This window comes from Lolium rigidum, chromosome 1 (genome assembly GCF_022539505.1).
Source record: "Lolium rigidum isolate FL_2022 chromosome 1, APGP_CSIRO_Lrig_0.1, whole genome shotgun sequence".
Lineage (NCBI taxonomy): Eukaryota > Viridiplantae > Streptophyta > Magnoliopsida > Poales > Poaceae > Lolium > Lolium rigidum.
The window spans coordinates 216,268,533-216,278,834 of NC_061508.1; the positions used below are offsets into that span (position 1 = coordinate 216,268,533).

A 10,302-nucleotide genomic window follows, 5' to 3' on the forward strand; every position below is an offset into this window, starting at 1 on the left:
CGAACCGACTATCCTCGTGTCATCACTCAATTAGAGCTAGCACGGAGCAACCACAGGGCCTCGGAACCCTGGGAGCTTAGTGCTCTTGTAAGATATCGATCATGCGCTTGCAGTGGTAGATGTTTCTGCTGCAAAAGGATGCCAGGATCAAAAGTAACACAACAATCAAAAGTGCAGTTCTTCAGGCGCAAATGCACAATCTGGTCTTTTCGTTTCGTTTCATTATTAAGATTATTCTTATGTAACTCTTGGAAAATGAATAAGAATCAGAGAACATGTCATACAAGGTACATCTGTACTACATCTTTCAGTTGGGAAAACATATCTATACCGGGACAGTTTATACAATCCCTCAAACTAAGCAATGTAAACCAATAGCTTAATTTCTTCAGTGCCTGAAGCATTCGTCGTATCCATTTTCCCCTAGCAGCACCGGGGACGCTACATATAGTTAACCATCTCAATTATATCACTTCATGATTGGGGGAGAAGCGTAGGGGCCGTTCAGCCAACCGTTGGCGACCATGCGGTAGGCTGCTTCGGTCATGTGGATGCCGTCCCAGCTCACGTACGACGCTGGGTTAGAGCACACGCTAGCGCCAGCCTCGCCGCACTTCTTCTTCATGTTGAAGTTGTAGCTGCCTTCCCCTGAAGCGCCACAGCATGCTTGCAAAGCCGTGCTGAAACCTGCAATGGTGTGTAAGATTCAGTTAGACGGTAGACCATGTAGCGTGCTTCCCAATAATGCACACCATCATGAACGCAGACCATAATTTTGTAATGCAGATTGTGTGTCAAACTCTGTAGAGAAGTTCTACCAGTTCCAGAGGAAAGAATTGCTCACCAAAATTTTTAGGGCTGACGACAAACTGCATTGCGGCTTTGAAGTAATCACCGTACATGATTTTTGTCTTTGGGTACTTCTTCTGGAGCGCATCAAGCTGCTGCTTGAGATCCCTGTTGTGATGGAAGGCCAGACGGTTGTATCTCCGGAGGCACCCAGTGCGCGCATTGTAGTCCGATTTCTTGCTGCTGTTGTACAGTGTGAGGTATAGAGGGAAGCATCCAATCGGGAGAATTCCAGGTACCAATAGGTCTGTTGCCCCAAGCTCGATCAATATCTGAAAGAACAAAAAAATAGGTGTAAGATTATCATAATTCTCATCTATGTATGAACATTTCAATACATATTCAAGAGATGCGCAAGACTACTTCCAATCTTAGACAAAGATATCTCGAACAGATCTCCACACGACCGTTGAAACAAATATATTATACACTGACGAACTAGTTTAATAAGTAGAACACTGGTAATAAAGTAATAGGAATGCAACTGCTAATAGCAGTATAATTTCAGAAGATCTGTTCACTCCCCTTGAAGTGTGTGTAAACAAACCATTTTTCAGAGCTATGTCATGTGACAGCCGTTCCATGATGGCCATGCACACAACAAATGATTCCTCATCTTGTTTACCAACCATACCACCTTTTCTATGCCCATTATCTTCATTGTGCAATCATGTCCGAAATGAATTCCCCATCTAGACATCACGTGGGGGTACACTAAGCAACAATCTGATGTGCTGTAGAGCAACTATACTTGGTAACGAACAAGTACAGATCCCACGGCAGCTAGTGTGATTTATGCAGGGAAAGCAAGAAAAACAATCCTTTTAAAACCAGTTTAACCAGAGCAGTTTGGTACATGTTAATTGCCTACTCAGGTTCGTGATAGTGAGCTGTTGCAGATGCCAAGAGTGTACTTTCATATCTTCTTGATATTATAAAGAAAAATTGCCTACTCAGAAGTATCCCTATTTATAAGAAGGATACCAAAAGTGTCACATGTTCTCTCCCCCAATTTAAGGTCTAGAAATACTGATAACCCAGCTGACCACAAGTAAGCAACACACTGATATCCCTAGATCCAACCCAATAAAATGTGTATTGGCCCTACCCCTGGACAACTAGGCTCTCTGGAGCTTCGTTTGTGACACTGTGCAGTGCTTACCAACTAGTCCACCTTGCCGACACATATCTAGCTATGACAGAAGATGTGCGTTGCCTGAAATCAGCACCCGTCGCACACTTGCATGATTCCCTGATCTCCAACTAGGCTAGTACACAGCACACTCTGATGCATGCTTTTCAACTTCACCTATGTTTGTGCATTCTGTATGATGTATATATATGATGCAATGCAAGGGTCGACCTACTCTAGTATGTAGGTGAAATCAGCGTCAGTTGATTGATTTCATACCTCGACACCGTTGGCAATGGCTTTGGTGACCAGGGGCACGTAGGTCTTCACATCGGAGAAGGCGACGCCGGAGAACAACGGGGCGTTGTAGTCATTGCCCCCAAACTCTCCGACCACAAACAGGGACTTGCTGAAGAAATCCCTGCACTCTGCAGTTCACAGAACAGATAAAAATTCAGAATCATTGATCTACAGATTGGAACATGGCAGCACATAAAATGGATGCCGGACCTTTCTCCGATTTGCATAGCGAGGGCTTCATCTTCTGGAGCCAGCCGATCTGGGTGATGATGGAGCCGGTGTTCCAGATGCGCTGGTCGATGCCGTGCGCCTTGAAGAAGGCGTAGTCCAGCGCGGTGGCGCCGGTGATGGCGAAGTTGGCGCCCTTGCTGAAGTCCGTGCCGTGGGCCTGCGACGCCGGCGGCAGGGGCAGCCCGAAATGCTCCGCTGCAAATTGGCACATCAATAAAAACCAAAAATTTACACATAATACAACTTGCTATTGGCTACTGCTCTGAGTTAAAAGGCAATCTAGCGTTCCAAGAGAGTGAGACATATATATGTGGTCCTTTGGTCGTGACAGTAAATCTCTAGCTTCTGTCAGTAACATTTCTGGTGTGATGCTTTATAGAGTATCTTTTTTGTTAAAGGGAAAAAGAAAAAAAGACCTTTAATTCACATCGATTCTACTTGGCCGGTGCAGCAGAATGGAGGCGGCAATAACTCGCTCACTGCTGCAAAGCAGCAGCTCTTTTTACCAGCTTGTTTTACTGCTCAAATTTGATCTGCTTTTCTCAAAGGAGAAACAATTAATTCTATTCTTTTAGCAGACTAGCGTTGCATCACTAAAAAGGAAAAAAAAAAAGAGCTGAGAAGAACCAGGCATCGGATACGAGTTGAGCAGCACACTGAACAAGGGTCAATTTCATGACGACCACCGTCAGAGCACGGTCAAACACTCGACCCGACCCCAAATCACCGGCTTTAGAAAAACAGAGACACTTGCATCGGATGTTGCAAAGTCCATCTCTAAAAAACGCACCGAAAGGCCAAGAGAATCTAAGAAGGAGAGGACGGCGAGGTAGGAACAGCGCGCAGGCGGCGATGTGGGATTTGTTACCGAGGAAGTCGACGACGACGCGTCCGTTGGAGCAGCGGCCGGTGGGGCGGCCGAAGAAGGTCATGCCGTAGGGCGCCCTGGCGGTGGTGAGCGCCTTGGGGGTGCCGTTGACAATGAGGTTGCCGGCGTCGGAGAGCGAGTCGCCGAAGCTGAAGATGGCGGCGTACGACTTCTTGCTGCCGCGCTTGGCGGCGGCGGCGGCGGCGCCGGAGAAGCACAGCGCGGCGAGGAGCAGGGGGAGAAGCAAGCCCCGATGCCCCATTGGTGTCGGCAGGTAGCGGCGGGCGACGCGCATGTGCGGCGGGAGAGAGAGAGAGTATGAGAGTGAGAGTGAGGGAGTGAGAAAGATGGGATGCTTTGCTTGTGTGGCGCCTGCTTTATAGTACAGCTAGTATTACTGCCGCGGCAGCAGCTAGCAAGCAGGACTGCGCGCGGCTTGAGTGAGGTGTGCCGCGGCAGCCGCTGGCCTGTTGCGCGCGCGGGATGGGGAGCGAGAAGCGCGGGTGGCACTATTTGGCATGCCCGGATGATGCTCTCCCTCTCTCTCTCTCGTGCGGTCCAACTGATTTAGCCGTGACCGCGGCCAAATTTCAGGTCTCATGCCAAATGTGCACCGCCAAGTGACGTCTATCTTAAAAAGAAGTTACGTTCGTGTATGAATTATTACTAGCATGGATCAACATAAAGGGTAAGTTTGGTTTCATGTATGAGGATTTTTGTTTTTTTTTATTTGGCCCATTAGATGCTTGCATGAGGTAGAATAGGGCTTGAGCTTGTTTTTGCACTTCGTTTGGATGTCCACAAAGTTCATGGTTGCACTAGAGCATCATTTATGTCTACATCATTTGCTTGCTCATAATTAATGTTTTATGGGCTAGGCTGGTGTAAAACACTACATTTAGGAGCTCGCATAAGGTGGGATATTGTCACCTTACGCCTATATGTGGCAAGCTTACCAACTAGCAGTTCATGGTTTAAGGTTTTACAATTGATCAGACACACTTACAACAGTAGCAAATACACAATCCACATCACAAGGGAGGCGATAATAAAATCCTTGAACCTAATTTCGCTGCCCTGAGCTGCACATTTAGTAGGGAATGCACCCTTGGGAGCAACATAGTAGCAATTCTCTTGCGCTAAGAATTTCGAGTAAGCTTTTTTCTTTCTCCTCTCTAATCGTATACCTTTTATGGAGGTTATGCTCGTAACCTGTCACTTCTTGGCTACAGTCCTCTAACTTGTAGACTCCTAGAACCTTCTCGTAGAACACCACATACCAATTGTATTTCTACCAAGATGCAAGATATGCAACATAAGGAACACAAGTAGGCAAATAAAGTTCATTCAACATAAGCATGCATGATCATATAGGCAAAACCATCAAAAGTTTAATCTACCAGCATCTGTGCTTGTACTAACGATCACACCATCTAATATGGTGATATCCTACCACCACATCAAAGAAGGGTATAATCCTACCACCATAAGTTCACCATCATGTGAGGGGTTAATATATACCACCTCACAAAATATACAAGGCTTGGCATATATTTTCATCAAGTTGTAGCTAACATCACACTAGTGGAAAAAGGGCTAACTGTGGCGCACCTAATTAGGATTCTGTGGCGCATATGGCCGTCGCCACAGATGCCACGCGACTAGTATTTAAATTCTGTGGCGCAGCACTGGGTGCGCCACAGAAGTTTGGAATTCTGTGGCGCATATGGCCGTCGCCACAGATGCCACGCGACTAGTATTTAAATTCTGTGGCGCAGCACTGGGTGCGCCACAGAAGTTTGGAATTCTGTGGCGCATGTGTACAAGTGCGCCACGTAAGTTTGGAATTCCGTGGCGCACCGCGCACATGCGCCACGTAGCATCCGGCGCAAGTTTTTATGGCGCACCGCAGTATACGTGCGCCACGGAATACGTATAATGTTTTATGGCGCACCGCCAGCCATGCGCCTACGTAATGTTAATTTTTGGATTTTCGAATTTTTTCCATTTCTGCAATATATACTGGTATTTGACAGGACATATACAGTTATATATACAGCAAATACATAGCACATTCTAGAAATAACAGAAATAGTCAGAAATGACACACAAATGACATGATACACACAAATAGTCATCATTACATCATTTAGATCCAAATTACACAAGTAGAAATGTGTTGATCGTCGCATACACATACATGTGTTCATCTCGTCTCATACACATGCATCGTCACCGGCCACCTAGACTAAAGTAAAGTAGAGTACAACCGCGATGGCGGTGAGTAAGAGGGGGACCAAGAACTTTAGCCGGTTCTTCTTCTTCCCCACGTGTTCCCTCCACTGTGCTACCGCCTCCTCTCTAGTCGCGTATCCCTTGTAGCTGTTCCCGCTGAACTTGTGCACCTGTTCGAGACAGTCCTGCCACTCCTCGTAGACACCTGGAACCCGACCCTTGTACACAACGTACGTCGGCATCTCTATTGACAAGGCATATTAGTATATCATATTAGTACATCATGCATATATATATGTTGATAAATATTAGAGCAAAGTATATAGTAAAGTTGAGCACGGCAACAATAAGTTTGCGACGCGCACACACAAGACGACGTCGACCGATACACATAAACCGATGAACATAGTACTTAGAGTTTAATTACGACCCACACAAAAGACGACGTCCATCGATATATATACAAACTAACCGATGAAGATAGCTAGTTTATCACACACTAAGTCAAGGCTCGCAGGGCTCCGGGAACGGCTTGTACAGATCTTTTGTAATCCACGTCCTCGTGTCACCCTGCGCTTTGAGGCAATGTTCGATGTCCCTCTTGCATAACGCTCTACCCTGGTTCAAGGGCCCTCCCCCTGTGGTGACGTCTTGAATGATGATATGTGATAACTTGACCTTGGTATCATGGAAGTCTTCTCTGAGGTCATCATCGTTGATCCGCGTCAACTTTTCGGCCCATCCTCGGAGAGCAGATGGCAGCAACAAGTTCTGGCTATCCCGGACAAACCCTTTTAGGTGATGCATGACATAGAAGGCGTCCAGAGTGTTGTTTTCCGGCTGCTTGACACAGGGGAACTCGAACACGTGCTTGAACTTGTGTTTACCATCATCCCTGAAACATTCCGCCTTTTCTTTGAAGGCGCCTCCCTTTTTAAAGTAGCCCTCGAGAGCATCATCTAGCACACCCCTTATTCTGGCGTAGTTCTTCTTTTTCGCACTCCCCGAGTCGAAATAGGTGGCAAGAGAATACTTCGGGGCGATGTAGATGAGTACGCAAGACGTGTCTCTCGCGCAACACAAATTTGGAACAAGATCGAGGTTGGAAATGAGCAATGGAAAAGAAATTTATTACAGTGGCTAGCGGATGTGTACTTACTCGGGAAAGTAAGCCAAGAGGATGTTGTCCTTCCTCTTGTTGTCCAAGAAGCACTTCCGTAGGTACAACGAAGCCCGAGCCCGCACCGCCGATAAGGCCAACTCGGCTTTCACGCATGTAGTAGGGATCCGCTATCGCGACGTCCGGGGTACTCTCTCTCTTGATCTTCATCGCCAGATTGAGCGCGAATAGGCGGACCAAGTTATAGTCCAGCCTTCTCGAGTGGAATAGCTTGAAGATGTCCTCGTACGCTATAAAGAATATATCCGCGGGGGCATCGTTGACGAAGCCCACATCTCTTGGCACCCCGACCGTGAAGACCGGGTAATTTGGATCTTTATCCTTAAGAAGGATACTCTCTAGGACCAGGATACTATCCTCGCAGAGGCAAGATATCTCCGAAGCGAGGTGTTGCAGCTCCGGACCCAGACATTGGTTTGCCAGCTTCATGCATTCCGGTCAAGCCATCCTTGCCGGGAGGTACCATGGAGTCCCGATGACGCGATCGTCTGGAGGTGGCCGGCTCGCAGTACTTCTCCTTGTTCTTACTAGGTCTTTTACGGGGCTTCTTCGGAGCAACGGCCCCCGACGCTTCAAACTCGCTCGTTGACCTTCTTGATCAGCCGTATTGGGGCTGAAGATGTTTGCGGCGGTTGGCTCTTGTGTATCGGCCGCCGGAGGCGTCTCTTCGTAGAAGCCGCGAACACCAGCGCCGTTTGGTTGCCTTGGGTGGGCCAGCTGGTTCTGTCGCGAGCGCGGTATGCTTCTTCATCCGCGCCCGCCATGTACAAATCATCTATGTCGGCACCGGTGTTGAGGTAGGCATCGACGTCTACCGGCCCATCATCATCGATGTCATCTTCGTTGGGTGATGGGATGGGCGATAGCGGTGCAGCGGCCTTGCCTTTAGGTTCCGCCGGTGGCGGTTGAGGCGTAGACTCTCCCAACAGTTTCTTGTGGCGGCTTGTTGTGGCGGTGACGACGGGAGGAGCTGCCCTCCGAGCAAGCGGCCGGACGATCGGCTGCCGGATGATCGAGGAGGCGCCGGTGGAGCGACCCCCAAGACGGATCTGGGTCTTTGGCCATACCATGGTATAGCCATGGCAGCTCTCAAGCGTCAGGTGCTTGTCGGCTCCCTCGGGCTGTATTGGGGGGTCCATGTCTTCGCACCCCGGCAACACCCGACCCAAAGTGACCTTCAGGACGTTGGCGTCCATAGCCACGGTGTGCAACGTGGTGCTCTTCGGTTGTATGATCATTCCCGTGGCAACATGCTTCAACTCGCCGCCGGCGCGCAAAGTGAAGGAGCACGCAAGGAGTGTCCCGAGTAATGTTGGGCATCATTAATTAGATAGCCGGGTATCAAAACGCATGAAGGAGATGGCATGGAATAACAAATTAGTTAAGTACCTTGGTGATGGCGTTGAGCCGTGCTAATGTGGAGACAAGTGGCGGCCGGCCTATCAATCTTCACGCGGCTCGGGTGCATTATGAAGCACCACCGCCGCCGGCTGCGCCTTGGTAGCCTCGGCAGGAGCGGGGGGCACCGGTTCATCCAACTCCTTCGGCTGCCCCGCGGCGATGGTGGGCGGCGAGGTAACCAGATCCGGAGATGGCGATGCGTTGAAGATTGAGTTGCTGGCCCCGGCGCTAGGCACTTTTATCGGCCCCACCTGACCGGCCGCATTCCACGCAGCTATCCCCTCGAGGACCTGAGGGGGCAGGAAATCGCGGAGCTTCTTCTCGAAAAGCTTGTCCACCTCTTCTTTGTCCATCGAGTTTGCCTGTTTTTCCTCGAGCATGGAGACCTTCTTCCTCAGCTCTTCCACCTCGGCTTTATCCTCTGATGACAGCGCGGTCCTCCTTCTCTTCTTGCTGCTTTCCTCTTTGTAGTACTCGCGAAACTTCATGCTTGTACCAAAGCTGCAGACACGTCCAGCCGACGTCGGCGGCTTGGATATTGGCCTCTCCTTGTGGATATTCAACGCCCTGTTGAAAGGCGTGTCCCACGGCTCCGTCGAGCCCTGGGACGACGATTCGGCCTCGGGGCGATCGGCCGCCGCCAACTGCTCGTTCTGTAGACAAGGATAGGGTGAACACTTTTAGGGCATTGCATTCACGTCATATATGTAATATGTGCAGCAATGGACCGCGCGAGTAAATTCCCTTACCAGCTTTTCCTCGAACTTCTTCACGTCGTCATGCTCGGTAACGAATTCCATTGTAGTCCTGTCCGGAGTGTAGCGGGCTCGGACAAAGTACCTCACCCGCAGGTTGGTCATTTTCAACCATGGGTTCGGTTTCCCGAAGACGTGCAAGTTCTTCGTCCTCCTTTTCCCAAATGGGAATCTTTCCTCTATAACCGCCGCTTCCAAGGTGATGTGCTCCTAAGTTGAGCTCATGCATTTGTCTACGCCACTCCGTCCATGCTTTCGCATCCTCGCTTTCCAGCAGCTCCTTTAATATCTGGAACTCTGCTTCATCGAGCATCGGCTCACCCTTCTTAATACTCTCAAAGCTTTCACCTTTGTCGATCTTGGCCTTCACCCGGCTTTTCCAGACTGCTCGTGGCGTTGCTCATCTTCGTGATGGCCAATCTATTCACCGGGTTGGATCTTTCCAAGTTATTGTATGGCGCCGGGAACGTGTACCGTCGCTGAAGCTTCCGAAGGCAAAGCTCGACCAAATGCTCATTGCCTTCACCTCGGAGATTCACCGTGTTGATCGACATGCTTTCCCGGACAACGCACCCGAGTTGCATGCCGTACCCAGCGGCAACATCCAAAGGCTCCTTTGGCTGCCCACTTTCGGAGACCAATGTGATCTCGCCGGGTGGTGTTGGCGAGCACCGTCGGCTTCCGATCCTTCCGCGGCTTCTTCTTCTTCTTAGCAGCCGGGTTTCCGCTCGCCGTCGGCCTCCCGACGCCGGTCACTCCCCGTGTGGTCGCCGCCGTCGGTGGTGGGTTCATACTCCTCCTCCTCCCCGGCTTCGGTCATCTCACCGGTCAGCTCCGACTTCCTCCGCCGCCAAGTCCACCTCCTCCTCATCTTGTCGCCGGGAGGGGCCGAATTCCTGAACTCGGCGTTCGCCGCTTCCGGCTTCCTCTTCGAGGGTCATGGCGGCCTTAGAAGTGCCGGCCACGTTGTCGTTGGCCGACATATTTGCAATTTCTATAAAGAAGAGGATGAAATCTATTAGTACAATTGTCGGCCGGAAAATTCGGCATGACCTTTGATACGTCTCCAACGTATCGATAATTTCTTATGTTCCATGCTACTTTATTGATGATACCTACATGTTTTATGCACATTATATGTCGTATTTACGCATTTTCTGGAACTAACCTATTAACAAGATGCCGAAGAGCCGATTCGTCGTTTTTCGCTATTTTTGGTTTCGTAAATCCTAGTAACGAAATATTCTCGGAATTGGACGAAATCAACGCCCGGGGTCCTATTTTTGCACGAAGCTTCCGTAAGACCGAAGGGATAACGAAGTGGGCGACGAGGCGCCGCCACCATAGGGCC

At 49.5% G+C, this 10,302-nt stretch overlaps 1 protein-coding gene across 1 annotated transcript; it reads right to left on the reverse strand.

Moving 5' to 3' along the window:
• Window positions 1-240: 240 nt before the first annotated feature.
• LOC124683144 (GDSL esterase/lipase At5g45910-like) lies at window positions 241-3,642 on the reverse strand. The gene is made up of 5 exons (XM_047217715.1): window positions 3,518-3,642; window positions 2,492-2,727; window positions 2,261-2,409; window positions 845-1,121; window positions 241-687 (listed from the first exon to the last, which is right to left on the reverse strand). Exons 1-5 carry the CDS (start codon window positions 3,640-3,642, stop codon window positions 470-472), a joined length of 1,005 nt encoding a protein of 334 aa, XP_047073671.1. The 3' UTR covers window positions 241-469.
• Window positions 3,643-10,302: the final 6,660 nt, after the last annotated feature.

Excerpts from the sequence above, each read along its gene's own strand:
- LOC124683144 (XM_047217715.1), bottom strand. The coding sequence starts at position 3,642 with ATGGGGCATCGGGGCTTGCTTCTCCCCCTGCTCCTCGCCGCGCTGTGC. Across the intron at positions 2,728-3,517 it reads ATCTTCAGCTTCGGCGACTC|ATTGATGTGCCAATTTGCAG; the intron begins GCTCTCCGACGC and ends TTTTTGGTTTTT. Across the intron at positions 1,122-2,260 it reads CCATTGCCAACGGTGTCGAG|ATATTGATCGAGCTTGGGGC; the intron begins GTATGAAATCAA and ends TTGTTCTTTCAG.